The sequence below is a fragment of the Glossina fuscipes genome, unplaced genomic scaffold (genome assembly GCF_014805625.2).
Source record: "Glossina fuscipes isolate IAEA_lab_2018 unplaced genomic scaffold, Yale_Gfus_2 287, whole genome shotgun sequence".
In the NCBI taxonomy this organism is placed as follows: domain Eukaryota; kingdom Metazoa; phylum Arthropoda; class Insecta; order Diptera; family Glossinidae; genus Glossina; species Glossina fuscipes.
In genome coordinates, this window is record NW_023998630.1 from 879,764 (window position 1) to 897,128 (window position 17,365).

General features: G+C 32.7%; 1 protein-coding gene across 2 annotated transcripts in view; it reads right to left on the minus strand.

Moving 5' to 3' along the window:
- Nucleotides 1–1,093: 1,093 nt before the first annotated feature.
- The window catches only part of LOC119642928, a 164,077-nt gene continuing 147,805 nt past the window's right edge, over nucleotides 1,094–17,365 (minus strand). For both annotated transcript variants that reach the window (XM_038042244.1, XM_038042243.1), the window contains exons 3-8: nucleotides 13,217–13,431; nucleotides 6,271–6,406; nucleotides 6,012–6,145; nucleotides 2,280–2,402; nucleotides 2,041–2,221; nucleotides 1,094–1,955 (exon numbers count right to left, since the gene is read on the minus strand). In XM_038042244.1, the coding sequence (XP_037898172.1) occupies nucleotides 1,681–1,955; nucleotides 2,041–2,221; nucleotides 2,280–2,402; nucleotides 6,012–6,145; nucleotides 6,271–6,406; nucleotides 13,217–13,431 (1,064 nt within the window). In that variant the 3' untranslated portion in view covers nucleotides 1,094–1,680. The remainder of the gene's footprint in view (nucleotides 1,956–2,040; nucleotides 2,222–2,279; nucleotides 2,403–6,011; nucleotides 6,146–6,270; nucleotides 6,407–13,216; nucleotides 13,432–17,365) is intronic.

Below are 17,365 nucleotides of genomic sequence, written 5' to 3' on the forward strand. Positions count from 1 at the left end.
ATAAATTAGTTTTTCATGCACTTGACACTAAACTACATATCAAGGTGGTTTCTGTCAAGTATTAAAACTTTGAAATGGTTTTCATGTTTTGCTAAAACCATTTTTTAGATGCTGAGTTATTTTTTGGCAGAACATATACACATTATATATGTATATATACATATATATCTAATTATCTTGTCCGAGCATATAATGATTTTGAATCTCCTTGAATTGTTTAATATAGTTGTTTAAATAAACTTTAACCAAATTACCTTTTTTCCTTCATACAACCAAAAAAGACAAGTCAACCAATTTTCGTAAGTACCATTGAATTACTGCGGTTAACCGTTTATTGACCGATACGATGTAAATTAATCTATGTGATTTCATCATACTACATAATACGTCGTTAGGAAGAAATGAAAAATGATTTTTTTTTTTTTGGAAATATTTTTATTAAACTCTCTTAGAATTCTAACACTTAGGTTTCTATTCGACGAACCATACTAAATGCGTTCTTGGAGACTTTCGTGAAGCATATGTTGAAGTAGTCGTTTAAGCAAATCATATGTAAAATCTTATGTATTACGTATCTTGGTGGAAGAAAGGAGAAAAGCCATGTATACTTATCGTGTCACGAAAAAAGATGTATATATTAAAAAAGGGCAGTTTATCCTATAATTGTTAATTATTAGAGTTTTTCTTATAAATTTATTTTATATTAAAATACCCGCTTAATCATTTATATAATTTTATAAATGCTTTATGCTACACTTATTTCAAAAATATTATATTTCTCTTTTTATACGTTACACCACTTGTTCTACAGAGCATATTAAGTTTGTGCGGATATTTGCAACATCCAGAAGGACTTAAGAGATAAGCACCTTTTATTACACCGATCGACTCAGAATCACTCTCTAAGCTTGTCCGTGCATCTGTCCGTCTTGATTTTTTTGTTCACCATCCAGATGGCGGTTTTTGAGATATTTCGATAAAATTTGGTATACCGATAAGACCACTTTTTCGAGCACTTCCCATATAACGGTTTATTTTGAAAAGCCTGTATGTGAATAACTGTATTAAACGAAGTTCTGTAGGGTATTTAATAGTGGGTTATAGCTTACTATAGTGTTTTCCCTTCCTTTAATTTATTCGATTTTGTTTAATTTATTGTATTATTTTATATTCTATTACTTTGAAATATTATATCGTTCCTTGCATATATTCTCTTACATTATGTTTCTGCGTTTTGAGATTATTTCATTTTATTGAATTTTCACAGTTTCATCAATCGTCTTGCGCTCCATTTAGTCTATTTTGCCACATTGCCGGCGCGCTTAATTATTTTTATGAAATGATTCTTTATGATATTAGCTAATTTTTTTATTTACTTCATTTCGGTTAATCTTCACAAATTAATTAATTTATTAATTATTATTATTATTATTATTATTGCTATTGTTATTATGGATACTTTGGCTTCGCACTGTGTTTTGTGTACACTTTTGTATCCATCTTACGTCAACTCTGTACACGTAAATTTTTATATATATTGTATGTGAATGAATTTACATACGCAACGAAAACATTTCTATGTATTTCTGCTTAAAACATTTTGTATGTAAGTATTGTGGATGTAAGTGAATGGATGCATACGCGTGTTTTAATTTAATAATATTAATACTAATTAGCTTATCACCTTTGGTGTCTGCTTATATTGAGAGTTTTATAATAATTCCTCGCCAACGTGTGTCGAGCGTTCATTACGCTTCCAGTTAGTTTTCCAGCTGTTTCGCAAACTAGCACTACGACTGCAAACGACTTCTTACATAAAATGAACTTACTTGTTAACTTATACAAAATGATTTCTTTGGAGAATTTCGCCGTTCGCCAATAGCTTAGTAAAAAGCCATTTATTAGCAGCCACAAAAATGTAGGCTTTTCTTTCCAAGCGGAAGATGAAGCATATTCTAATTATTTGGAATGTATATAAATAAAACGAAATAAAAAAAAAACATTATTTTTTTTTCTTTTTTTACATAAAATTGATTTTACCATTATATCTAGTTAGGTATAGACCGTTTTCATCATTACTTTCATCAAATTCATCATTATTGCGATCGAATGGATACGTTTCTGGTGAACGCCCAGACGCCATAATACGCGGTTTATCTTCCTCTACATACTTCTCGGCTTCACCATGGTATATGCGGTAAATGCGTGCAGAACATTTTAGCTGCAAAATAGGATATTCGATAAAGAATTTTAACTGTTTCAATACGAAGGACAATTACTTTGAGCCGTCCTTTAATAAAATGCTGAAGAGTAACTACAAAGTTGATTTCCAAAACAGCCGATTCCAACTGCTCCGCTTCATGTTTTTGTGTACGATAAATTCGCGAGTAATTCGGAGGAACCTAAAAATTAATTTGAAGCAGAAGTGATTCTTATATTACAAGAGAATGGTATTGCTTCGACAGCATTCAAATATGGTTGACACTTTTTACATTCATTTTATCAACACGTTCGCAACGCCCTGAAGGAAGCAGGTCGACACGTCCCCGAAAAGCATCAAATTCTAAATCGATTTAAGCATCTGTCCATCTGTATAATGTCTGTTGTAAACATTCTCCTGGCCACAAAAATGAGGCTATCGACTTCAAATTTGGCAGAAACGTTAGAAGTTCTAGCACACAACTTGCCATTGAAAATGGGCTGATTCGGTCAAAGGGCACGCCCGCAGTACCACGTAAACTGTCTTTCAAAGGGAATGAAAAATTGGTTTTTTGCTCTTCACTCCAAAAATAAAGCAAGTAAATGTGTAAAATTTTGAACGCATATTCTATGGGCGATGCTGTAGCTTGCGTGCACAAAAATTAGATACAAAATTTTACAAATTCTTGGCCACTTTCAAATTTGAAATACACCTAAACATGTTCGCCGGTTCGTCTGTCCATCTGTCTGTTTGCGCATCCTTGTAGCATTTGGGGTAAACATTTTCCCGCCAGCGAAAATGAACGAATGAGCACAAATTTGCAAAAGAATTTGGAACTGACCTAAACTTTTTAAAGGACACGCCTACAACTATTATTATTAATATTATTCTTCTGAAAATGGGAGAAATCCACGCCATTTTATAAAGCATGACAAATTTTTTTTTTTACTTCTTTTGTATGGTGATGAGTATGAAAGCTTCGATTCCGACCGAACTTAATTTTCTTAGTTGTCGCTTTTAATAATGGTATGTCAAGTTTGCGTTAAAATGTGGAACACATCCAACGACTTCAGAGATTCACAAATTTCGTTTTATTAATCATAGGAAGGTCTAAGGTAAATTTTCACGCAAAACTTAGAAACGTTAGCTTCAACAAGTGAAAGTGTGGTTATCTTGAAATAAAGGCAAGACAGACGCGGCTGAACTAAATCCTCGTTTGGCGAATAACTATTTAATAGATTGTACTAAAAAAAAAAGTGGCGTATCAAAGAAACGAACTTGAAGCATTTTAGTTTTCAATATTTCCCTAAACTATCAAGCAAGTAACATTTATGAAGAATCGGAAGGACTATGTTTGTCACTTTCTCTATTGTAATTGATATTTGTATGATCTTTGTTACAGTAAACAGTAAACAGAACTTTTATGGGCTTAGTCAGTCTGTTTATTTATTTTTAAAAAAAGAAGATTGTAAAACTGAAATATCAGCATTTTCGGCGAAATAAATTTATATAGTCCCAGATCTCAGTTGCCATCTTGTAAAAATAAATCTGCAGACAGAGGAAGTAGACCTTCAGAGAAATAAGAGTGATAGGCTATTGGCGGAAGGTGATTTAATTAAACTATTCTCTTGAACACCAAAGGAAAAAGCTTTCTCAGAAAGATTTAGGGATGACCATGAGAGTTCTGCATTCCATCCATACATTCCAGCGGATAGCAAGGAGAAAAAGTTTTTTGAAAGGTTGGCACCCCAATTAGTGACCCGATATGATCAAAGAAATGATTCAATGTTTTATTCTCCCTGTTCATTCCTTCTCAATTGGGCAATATCGTCTAGAGGACGGTCAGATGAAAGCGGGCAGACATTGCTTAGATTATCGTACGATATTTGATCAGCATCGATGACAGTTGGAAAGTAGATAAAAGTAGATTGTTCAGATGGATTAACAAGTGGAATTTGTGAGAGAACGTCTTATGCAAAATTCGATGTTGCAAGCCGTGGGTAAAAATGGATACCATGGGAAGTGTTGCAAATGTATTACACTAAGTTCTAAGATTCAAGGTACTTGAAAATTTATAACTTCGAAAATTTACATAAAACCCCATGGTCAAATCATCGCGACGAAATTTAAGAAAAACTTCCAATTATCACTTGTAGTCATTTATTAGCTTGAAGCCATGGGCATCCAAAATCACTCGACAGCTTAATTGTTTCAAGCAGAATTCTAGTTTTTAAGACCTTTGAATATTATATATTTTATAACTTTCTTCAAACTATTCGAAACAATTAAATAATTATATTTCTATGAATCACGAGCAAATTTGCTTCTTGGACGTAACGAAATATTTTTCATTTTAAACATTTTCTATAAATTTGATCAACAACGTCAATTCGAACATAAAGCTTAAGAAGAAAATGCATAAGTAATGGAAACTTTGACTATTAAGCAAGAGAAATTTGAATTCAACTAAATGTTTTTCGCCATTCCTTTCTCTATGATGGAATCGTTTAGGCTTTATTTAAAAAGTCGTGGGAAACGGAAATTTTTTGACTGTAAGAACTACAAGAAAAAAAGAAAACGAAAACTAAATAAATAAACGAGCTTGCTCATAATAGAAGGAATGAAGAATGAGAAAAGTCGAAAATGCAAAGAAAGAAAACATATACATATACAGATATACCAATAACCATCTATTATATACATTTTCAATATTTTTACAATTTTCCTCACTTAAAAAAAATTACAGCATAAATCAAATGTGAGCCAAACTAATGAATTTTCTTGTTTTGTCCTTTTTTTTTTGTTTGTAAAGCTGATATGAAACTGCAGCAGACAGACAGGAAAGACAGTTGAACGGACACAGAGTATTAAAGAGCTGGTGTGTTTGGTGTGATTCTTATAGCTATAAATGTATGAATGTTTATATACAAACATTCGGTGCTTGTTACATTGGCAGCAATGCCAGTAACTGTCAAATGCACAGACGTTCTTACATATCTACATTTATACAGATGTACATATATATAAATGTGCATGTATATATCTTTGCATATATGCATAAATTGTTATTTGTGTGCTTGCACTTACACACACTCACTCATTCAATCTATGATATATTCAGTATAATTCGGAGCATCAAAAAAAAGGACGAACAAAAAATGAAACCAAAAAATGTAATGCAAAAAAGGAACAAACTACTAATGAATGCTATTCGTTGATTCCTTTTTTAGAGGTTTTGATGTTTTCCCACTACGAACGTTTTGTGTTCGCATCTCGGCTGTTCGAATTCTTGTTTGTTTATAGCGCAATGAAATATATGCGTTCGTGTGTCATAGCAAATATATATGTATATGCATAATTTTGGACCGGCTCCATATAACCTCTTGAAAATTCAATTTTGATGTCATGTGTCTGCAAAATTTGCATGATCATTTTTTTGCATGTTTTTCCACATTTTCTAATAGAAATGACCTCTACACTCATCACTGATGACAGAGGAAAGCAAAATATGGCAAAAAAAAAATAGAGAAAAAACTATAATAGAAAAGAAATTATTGAAAAAACTTTTCAATTTCAATGCGATTATATAATAAAGGAAAGAATAAAAAGCAAATTTATCAATAAATAATAATTTTGAAGGAAAAATTCAAAAATAGGGAGCAAGAATTAAATTACATTTTATAATAAAAAGAGAAAAAATCCATTTTTTTTCTTATCATCAGTGATATCTCATTTTTCAAAGCCTTAATTAAATAATAATTAAATTGTGAAAAATTATTTCATATTTATAATAAATCATTTATTTATTTACTTGTATATCATTTATCCACCATGTCAGATTAGCTGCCGGCTTGGTATAGTCCAATGAGCAATTACCATCGATGTTATCGCCTAAACGATAACGCGAATGAATACCTGTTATGATTGGTCTTTGAGTTGGTAATTCTGCAAAAAAAAAAAATCAAATAAATAAATGAATAAATAGCAACATAAATAAATAAATAAATAAATAAAATATATATTGAAAATGGCAGAAAAAAACTATTATAATAACAATAATGAATACTTGCCTACCACGCACATTTCGCCAAAACTGACTAACGTGTGAAAAGAGGGTGCGTCTGCTGATACTTCACACGCGTATTTACCTGATATTGCCAAAGCAACCTTACTTAGCCAAACATGACTAGCATTTGAATGATTAATCTGAAAACCATGTAAAAAAAAGTTTTAGATTAATTTTTTTTCTGAGCCGATAGCCTGTGTTGCTAGTGCTCAATGTCTTTTTTTTAGTCTAAGAATTCATTTCATTAGTCTAAAATTAAAATAATAATAATAATAATAATAATAATTTTTTTCTCTAGTTTTCATTTGTTATTATTATACCCTACAGAGTGTATGTATATAAAAGATGGTGGCGCGTATGTTTTGCAACCCCGGAGAGATTGGAGTAGATGTGCTTTTTATTATAACAATCGATTGGGAATCATTTCTTTGAATCGATTAAAGGACATTTGTTCCTCTCTATCTGTTATAACGCACAGGTGTCCCACGTATAACACAGTTAGTACCGAGCTATATCATCAACTCGTATTATACGAAACTTTTTTTAAAATTAATTTATTTTAAACTACGATGTAGAATAATTTAAACTTAAACATAATTTATATATCCAACTGCACCCGGTTATATCCGAACCAAATCTTAACTTGTAAAATTGTATAGATATAGCTGAAGTTTCTTTCCAATCATACATACATATAAACGAAGACGTAAGTTATTACTATTATTATTAATTTAGCCAGAGAATACATTAAGACTTTAGTCTTAAAAAAAGCACCAGCATCATCTAAGGCTTTCAGCATTATTAAAAACCCGGCCGCACTTGAGATTTGAACCCACGACCACTGAAGATTTGCTAGTCGAGACTCTTGCCTACTCGGCCACTCAGGCGCATGAAGAAATAAGTTAAATTTAAGTTTTTATGAAAAATAAAATATGGGAATTTATGTAATTATGAAAGACAAAAATTCAAGATATATTTAAAAGAAAAATACCAATGACGATCAAAGAATTAATTTGAATCAAAAATTACAGCTAATCCAGTTTATGTTTTCACAAAATTTGTTGAAACCCCTCTTATTAAGGAAAAAATAAAAATAATCGCAAAAAACACTTGAAAACAAATCCGGGGGAATACACATTCTACTGTTTGAAATCGTGTTATAATGATCGGAAATTTTTTACCGCGAGGTATTGAAACTGTGTTTTCCAAGTATCGTGTTACACGAAGGACTTCTGTAGATAAACTTGTGTTCAAGTCCCAAGTCGTAATCTCTATGAAATTCAAGATACTCTGTCCAACCATTTTCGCGGTTCCACCCGTAAAATATTCTAATACGAAAAAACTTTAGGTTTTAAATATTTATCGGCAACAAATGGTGAGATATAGTATTATTAAATAAGTCTGTAAAGTTAGGATGACATGCCACAATTTTTGGAATTCACTTTACCGCTAATGTTCCTACAAAAAACAAGTGATGTGCCAACAATGCCTAGTGTCTAATTATGAGGCACCTTGTTACCGTAGCTCCGGTGCCGAGGTTAACTCGTCGGTCACCAGGTATTTCTCACAAGAATATTTATTTTTAGGGAAATTTTGCTCGTTATGTTTCGCAAAATATTTTATTTACCTTAAGAAATTTCATACTTACCAACAATTTTACTTAGCTAAGCGGAAAAGAAGAAAATCGCGGAAAAGAAGAAAGCGCTGGTCGGTTCGCTGCCCCGAGTAGGAGAGAAAGAAAAATTCAAAAACCGTCAGTCCCTTGACTCGGACGACTGTAGAAGTCATCTGAAAACCTTACCATATCCCAGTTAGAAAACACCTGTTTTCTGATGAGGTTTCCGCAAACCCACCATTTGTCATGTCGTTTAATATAGTGATTAAATCTTAATACTAATTTAAATCTAACATACTCCCTTCCGATATGAAGGACAAGTGAGGTCAAAATGAGGCACGACTTTGGCTCTTCACATAATATAGTATCATAAAGATCACGACAGAAGAGTGATTTGATAATGATGAAAATGAGTCAAAAATTGTATGAAGTGAAGTTACGCAGGGCCCCGATTAAAATAATTTTCTATATTTTTTTGCTTAGAGGGGAAGTTAGAATTTTTTTTTAAAAGTTTCTTTCAACCCTTTTGAAAACTCTTTTATATTTACATATATATATATTATCTCAACGAAAAATTAACATTTCTCACATATTCCTTTTTCGCCCTTCCATCGACAACTAAAACCGGATGAAGCATATAAGGTGATTATATAAGGTATATTGGTCGCAATATGTCCTGTTTTTACACTGCCTGCGAAGGGTACAGCTATGTTCATTTTATCAAACCGCTCATAACACACAGAAAGAAGCTTCAGAGATTATCTAAAATGCGTATATTGTCAATCGGCATTAAATTCTTAGTCGATCCACACATGTCTGTCTATGCATACATCCGTCTGTCTGTTCGTCTGGTTCCAAAAAGGAAGATGTAAATTCCAAATTCAGCAAAATCTTTGACGGTTCTTGCATGCGAGTTGGTATTGAGAATGGGTCAAATAGGTTAAAGAATAGGTTAAAGTATATAATATAAACTGAGATGGCTCTGTTTTCAAAAATAAACACAAATAAGAACATTGTAGACGGACAGCGCTGAATTTTACATACCCTACATCACTTCGTCTAGTATTCACTCGTTTTGTTAATAATACGCCAAAAAATATATATTTTTTTTATGCACCATTTTCGTGAAAATCCGCATATTCGAAGGTTAGATTTCCCTCCATTTAAAAGTTTGTGTTTCGTCTAATCGCCTATATATGTTGAGGTCTAAGAAAAATATACCAAATTCCCCAACGTTAATGTTTTGTTGAAACGCTATTACGAATAAATTTTCATCATAAAATATTAAAAACTAAGTGTTTTTTTGAATGGCTTGCTACTCATGAGATATCTTCTACGGAGAGGTGCCAAGAAATGAACCCAAGCCATTCAAATTAGAGCCATTCTTCAAAAATTGCCTCAGCTAACTCAAAGTTTTTATAGCAATTTAGAATGCCCAAATACTAAAACTTAGCCACAGACACGCGACGCACAGACGGACAGACGAATAGACAGGCTTAATAAAAGTCTTAAGTCCTTTTGGGTGTTAGATACATCGGCGCTAGCTTAACATACCCTTTAGCACATGTTGTGCAGGGTATAATAAATAATCATTTCTGACTATTTCGACAGTTTCACGCATATAACATACTTTCTTTATTGCTTTTTTTGCTTTCCTATCCATCGTACCAATCATCTTTTCTTTAATGAACAAACAATATTGGACACAGCAAAGCTGCATTATCGGCAACTTACTTACCAGAAAATAGAAACGCAAACTCTTGGTTTTGAACCTCAGTTCATCGGAATTGAAATTTTAAATTGCATTTTAAATTTTTGTATGACAAAATAAAATTTTAGTTAATTTTACTTAATGTCAGAATTGGCTGAAATCATTGAAATGAACTCGATATAAACACTAAAGCTACTGGAAATCAAAACTTCCAAAAAGTTTGCGTGTCAAAAAGATTACAATTCCTTTTTGATATCCTAACATGCGGCATTAAGAAAAAAGATTAATATGATTGTTAAGAAATTTTTAGAAACAATTGACGTCATATTTTCTATGCGCGTTCTGATGCAAAGTAAACATTAGGAAGTGAAGTTTGCACTATTTTTAGGCATTAGTAGGATGGGAGTTACGCATTGGGAAATGTTGAAAAAATCTCTACACAGCAAAGTTTAGTTGCACAGATTTGAACAAAAAGTGAAGGGATTTAATGGAAACAAAATGAGTGGGACCGCGCACGACAAGCAACATTAACACCGAACTCTAATAATTCAGTTTCCCAGTATTTCCTATGTCTCACACCAGGCAGCTATCATCTGTTTCATTAAATTTTTAATAAGAAGGAAGCATCCGACAACTCAGCTATTGTCCTCTAAAACTTCAGGGCGTGTCTAGAAATTAGTCGAGAAGTATGGGCAAGCTCCGAATGACGTTGCAGACAGCATAACTTTTCTGATTATTATTACAATCGTAAGCAAAAGTAAAAAGGAAGGTGATATTATTGCGACTATAAAACTCTGAATTTATTTCTTCTCGTTTTCTTTTTTTAATTGAAAACGGAATATTAATTTTCACATTTTGCGATAAATGTTTTTGTACTATTTACCACACTTTAAGGTAAACATATCTTTTTATTTTTCTGGTTAGTACCTTGTGGGATGTAATGCAATTATTTATTTTCGTTTAATTCCACAGGCTGGCAGGAGGTTTTCCTCATTTTACCTGCAGCGCTTACTTTTTATAATTTTTGTAATATTTTTACATAAAAAAACATATACTGTTTCCTATTGTTTTGCCTTCAGTAAATTTTTATTTAATTATTCTACGTACGTGAATCTACATATAAGTTTTGTCTGAAAAGTTTCCGCCCCGAGTAAGAAAAAAAACATTACAAGGTCCATATTTATAAATTAACACGGATTCCTCTAGGAATGATAAAACCAGACCAACGGTTATTTAATATGTCGATAGGGCTTTCTACAGGTGGGCTATTAATTGAGATATCCTCAATGACCTCATCATTCGATCCATCCCCGTCTACTCTTTCTCCCTATGAAATCCATTTGAGACTTGCCAGCATATGACAGTCGCTAGTAGAATACGGCAGGTGGCCAACAATTCAACGCACAACGCATGCAAAACATTCATAAATGCGGCACTCAAAGTGTGATCTACTTTTCCACGTCTATATCTTGATGCAGTATCGTACAAATAGAATCTTTGAACATATCTATGCCCTTTCCGACAATTTGGCTAATTTGAACCACGTTTGTCAATGGTTACCGTTTTTGGGCGTTATACTTAGTGATATCCTGACAGTCAATTTTTTCAGTTTGAAAACCATCTCAAATCGACACACTCAAACGGTTGTCAAGATGTGTACTCGCCCATTAATGAGCATACAAATTTGCCAACTTTTGTGTACAACTACAGTTGTCTTTCTACATTTTTAGTTCAAATACTTTTCAACCAACCCACTTACATGTCGGTCTATCAAATAACGCATTGTATGCAGTTTAATTGCAATAAACATTTTCAGTATCATTTTAATAAAATCCAAAATTGAAAGGTGCTTCCCTGTTTGACGGTTTTGTTGCGCTATTATACGTCAACTGTGATTCACTTTTCAACGCATGAAGCTTTAATTATTTTCACTTATGTATTTTGAACTATTATAAAGTTAAAAGATCAAAGCGAGGGGTAACCACTTCTAATTATACAAGGCCTTTGTCATCACCAAATAGATATGAATAAAAAATAAAATGAACATATATTTCATATAAAATTGCTTTTCCATTATTTTACAAAATATTCTCCCCAATGGTGGTAAACATTTTGCGCTTTGATACTTTCCGTACCGAAAACAGTTGTGACTATAATTTTTTTTTATTATTTCAATTGGTCCCTAAAATATTTAAAAAGGATATTCGAAAGCTTATGTGTGGAGGAATGGTTCATCGAATATACAGAACCTCCGATTTTCCTTTGCGAGTACGGCTGCTCGCCGCATTGTCTTCAAAACACAACGAAAATAACATTATAAAGACATGCAGTTTAGTTGGGATGAAAAGGGTGATACATATAAAAAGTAATATTTAAGAAGTTCGCGGATGTAAGCGCTATAGCGTTTGTTTTCATTCCCACACAAAATGACACAAGTGTCATAATATTTCAGCCTTAATGCCTGGAGTAGGAACCATGTCGTGTGGACTCTCGGGTAGAAACTCGAAGTATATTCCGATCACATTTTCTCATGACGTGGCATTACCGCCTAAATATAAGCGAAGGGGCTTTCAATGAATACATCGATTACGTCTTTCAACTCTTTGTCGATAATTCTGCTTAATATACATCTGGTGGAACATACCGGATAAAAAACAATTTTTGCGTAAAAGAAAGCTCTCTATTGCGTTGAGGTGAGCGTAACTCTGATGGACTACATGGTATTCGCTTTAAGCGTAAAGCGCGTAATTCTAAAATAAATCAAGTGATCATGACGTTTCAGAGGTCCTTTGTCAGCATCAAAGCTACTCTCTGAAGCCTGTCTTTCAAAATGACTTCAATAGCTCCTTTGATTTTTCTTCTCATTTACTTTGCCCTAGCTGCTGCCTAAGGGATTTTGAACTTGAGAAAGTATAACATGAGAGGGTTAGTTTGTCCAAATTTTAATCGATACTCTCTACTGTCATCGACAAGGAAAGAACGGATGCGATCAAATTCAATAGCCAAAGCATTGAAGCATTAAATATTAAAGATTTGAGTAAGTTAAGCTACAAACTAAAATCAAGCTAATCTTCTCTGCATGAAGTGCTTATAAATTATTGTTATCATTAAGCGATTAAGCAGGTCTTCTAAGAAAAACTCTCGCTCAATGGCATCCTATCCTGAACTAATCCCAAATGTAAGCAACAGTTATCAACACCTAAACCCTCTTGTAAATGGTTGCTTTTTATTATAGTCAACGGTTCGTGTACCGGTAGCCGAAGTTCTGCTATATCAGATTTTTTTGTTTTTTTTTTTTTAACAATTCAATTAACTCTACATTATTTTTATAATCTTTCAATTTTAATAAAATGGAATCGAATTGCTGCAGTGTTTGCACAAAACCTCTTTAATCATAAAAAATCAATTCAAAACGTCCATCCATCACATATGCATACCGTCGTTACTTTTTTTCTTGTTCACCGTCTCGTAATGAAAACCAATGGTGACATATTAAAAAGTCCTGTTTTACTTTTATGTTTATGTAGTTAAAGGCGTAGAGTGCTTACGTGGAAAATGATAATAAAAGCAAGGAAAACAGACAATTTGGCATGAAAAAAAAATAATAATAATAATAACACTTACATCAACATTAATGCCCGGATTTGTCAGGGAGAATATTTTCCAAGCTGGATTCTCTTTCGGTGTATAGCGATAAAATTCTCTACGTCCACGATACCACTTAACTGAGTAAAGTGTGTCATTTTCAATGTCGTAATTGCAGATTAATATCGCATTATCGCTACGTTTTACAGCGGTCGGTATGGTAACACTGACATTACGCAGACACAATGTTTGATCTGTGTGAAAGGAGAAGGAAAAGAAAGAAGAAAAAAACGATACACTCTTTAAAGACTATATTATAGAAAAACAAGGCAGTGTACGCATAACGAAGAAATATTTTGCAAACGTAGATACGCAAGGTGTTAATACCATTAAAGAGACAATCAAAAAAAAAAAAATCGTAACATTACATATGCATGCAAAAAAATCTTTGTGTTTGTATATGGAACGAGGATATTATTGATTTTTGATGACCTGAATGAAAATTTAATGAAAAATAAAACCGTAGGATTTTTTTTTATTTATTTGCGAAAGAGGATATCAAGTTTCCGATTGAAATCAAAATTATATTGGAAAGGAAGTTTTAAGTCAGAAATCTTATGCAAGTAAATGTTATTTAAAGAAAGAAAAAAAAATCTTTTAAAATCCTTAATAATGATTTTAAAATTAAATAGTTTTAAAAATTATATTGAATTGAATTGAATAAATGACTGGATTTCAACTAATTATCTCGTAATAGCGAGTAACTTTAAGGCTTCTTAGGTAATTAGCAATAGTAAAGCTTTTATATATTAAGTAGTTGATAAATATATAAATTTAGAGATTATCTGGTATCTCTTATAGTCACAAATAATTTTCAGTCTATTAGGTATTAATATGTATTTCGTTCTCTTTGCTGCAGCTCTTTGATGTATTAAACATTAAATAAGTTTATTATGATTTGATTGGCTATAATTTCAGACTAGAACAAAACTTTAATTCATGTTTCCACTCGAAGCGTACTTAAGACGTCTAAACGCAGAATACTGAATATGTTTAAATCAAATGAAATGATGGTGATGGCACTAGCATGTCTAAGCAATTTTCGTCTTCAATGCTTATCTACACAAACAATGACGCCTAAATGATTTTATACTGTACTGTTATCTAAGCATAAGCTTGTATACACGAACATAACCATGTATGTGCGGATACACAAATTTATCCTTCACTATAATGGTGTTAAAATAATATTTAATTTGTGTACGGGAATATAAAGGCAGATGTTGCTATTAATTAAAGCTTTGATTGTTGTCTTTGTCCTTAAAATTTTGTACATGTGCTTATGCAGTGATATTATCCTTATTATCTAAATATGTGCATACCTGTGCATAAGGAATGCCTGAAGTTATGCAAACATTCCTAAGGTGTTGCCTATATTATGTGCGTTCGCATAGCCATGCATACAAACATGCATACAAACATGCATACATGCAAATACAGAAGGAATTTACACAAGCACTTATAAAAGCGAAATGAGAAAAACTCAATGTTTTTCCAAAGCTGCGTTCATGCAATCTCTCAAATTTAGACATTAAGCATTGTTTGCCGCAAACAAAAGCTTGTGAATAATGCATCTCAACTCACTGCTTCCTTTAAATATTAAAAATATTTTGCAGTGTTTCTGTCGTATGCCTGCTGACGTGTGCGGCCACCTTGATATCAGATTAGCTGCCACTATTCTGGATAGGGCTTAATCATTGCTGCGTTATCGAACGTTAACGAAGGCTTGAGTTTGTCTTCCACAAAGATTAATACACTATGCATTTTACTAAAGAGTATTTCTGTGCTTAGTTTCAAATTCTGAATTTATAATATTCAAAAAAAAAACGCATCACAAACGTTTTATATATTTTCGAAAAGCTTAAAGTTCTAAATCATTTTAGTCATGTCTGATAGTCCCTCTATCATGTTTGTATGTATGTTTGTTTACTGTCGGCTGTTGGTTAATTGTATGTAATGAAAGCTGACATTTGACGAACGCACATAAATAGCGCAAATGTAAATCGCATAGTCAAAGAATTTGTTCCTACTCTCTTTTGTTTAGCGCTGTTGTAAAGAAGATATTTTTTTCAAGCACTTTCATTGGATGTGTATTGTTAATTGAAAAAAAGAAACAAATAAATAAAAAAAAAATGAAATTAGTATCTTAGGTGTTATATGGGAAGAGGCCGAAAACGTCAAACATGTCGGCGTACTAAATTTCATCAGAGCATTTGTACGGTTGCGACATGATAATGATAAAATACTTGTCATTATATCTTGTATGTATATAAACGTATATTTTAGATGAAACCCGGATCGATACTTTGGCGCCATACGCAACGTGTACGTGTCCTGAAAACAGACCTATACTTCAGATATGATACGACTGATTTTGATGGAAAATTATTGTTATGAGTCACTGTAATAATATTATAATTTAAAACTTAATCTTCCTTCCATACAGAGGTTTAGTTGTCATTTGCAACTCGTAGGATTACCTGAACCAATTCGAGCCTTTCTTTTCGTTGGGCCATGGACGTTTGCAGGGCCAAGAACGACCCTCTTACCGAAATGAGGTTGGATGGGAAAAATTTTATTAAGATTTAGCATATCAAGCTTTGCTTTGAAAATGTTTTTGTACGGAAGGAACTTGAAATTTTTAATAATTCTCGTCAAAAGCTAGAGGAAAATAATAGTCTTACTAATGAATGCGAAGAATTTGGATGGGATGAATCATTTGCAATAATAATTAATTTTTAGTATTTTATGATGATAAGTAATGCAAAATAGTGGTTTGACTTATAAATTTACTGCGTTCAACAATTTTCTTAACTTCTTCTATCTAAAAGTTCCAGTGGAAAATGCAGTACCTCATACCAATAAGTTCTAAAATTCGGTTTTTTATTACGAGGATAAGTGAAAACTAATAAATTTTTTGGCAAAAAAAAATTAAGCTTGTTATACACATGTATTTATTATATGCCGTTTAATATTTTTAGTCTCTTCCATATAAATGAACTTGTTAAGTATTATTAAATTCTTAACTTTCGGTTGTAATTGGAGAAGCTGCTATTATTATTATTATTATTATTATTATTATTTTAATTTTAGACTAATGAATTGAATTCTTAGACTAAAAAAAGAGACATTGAGCACTAGCAACACAGGCTATCGGCTCTAATTTAAATAAATGGATATTAGATAAGCTTAGTAGTATTAATAAAGTAAAATATTGAATTGATATTCTGTTCTGAAGCTGATTGTAGAATGTTCAAAGGGTTAATCGTTCCAAATGCAATATTTCTAGCCAAGGAAAAGTTGAGGCAGTCGCATAGAATGTGCTTTATAGTAAGAGTTTGTCCACAACAACAGATTGGGGGAGAAGACTTCTTCAGGATCCATTGGTGAGTTGCAATTGTATGACCAAGGCGAATTCTCGAAAATGTTTGGATCTTGGTTTTCTCAACATTTGTTGGATATAGAGGTGGAGTTAATTGAGGGTTAATGCAAGAGTAGTGTTGATGATGGTATTGTAAATTTCCTTCTGCAATTTTCTCTTTAACTTTTCTTCCAATGTATCTTTGAAGATCCAACTTTTCCATGACATCATCCATAATTAGAGGAGCAGAAGCAGCATACTTTGCCGCTCGATCAGCCTACTCATTTCCCAGTAAACCGATGTGACTTGGTACCCATAACATTTAAATTTTTCCGTCGGGTGTAGTAATTATATTCCTTAATTTGTTGATGGTGCTCCATCTCGAAGTCGAAGGGTTTCGGGTAGCTAGTAATAAAGACAAACTGTCAGGAGAAATGACGGTTTTGAGTTTGTTTTTATGGGCAAGGTGGGCAGCGTGAAGGATAGCTCTGGCTTCGGTTATGAAAGTTGAAGTGCTTTCGTGAAATATGTGGTTGAGAAGAACCCCTCCTGTAGCATCTACCACCGCACAAGCAGGAGGCAGACCAGGAGATTTTGAGCCGTCTGTGTACAAAAGATTCCAACCAGTATTGTCCAATACTTGGATTTTCTCAGCTATTAGATTCCTGAAGACGTAATTTGGAGTATCTTCTTTCTTGTGCATAGACAGTGAGATGTCAAAAGAGCAGTCTTTCAAAATCCAGGGAGGTTTAACACCAAAAGAGCGG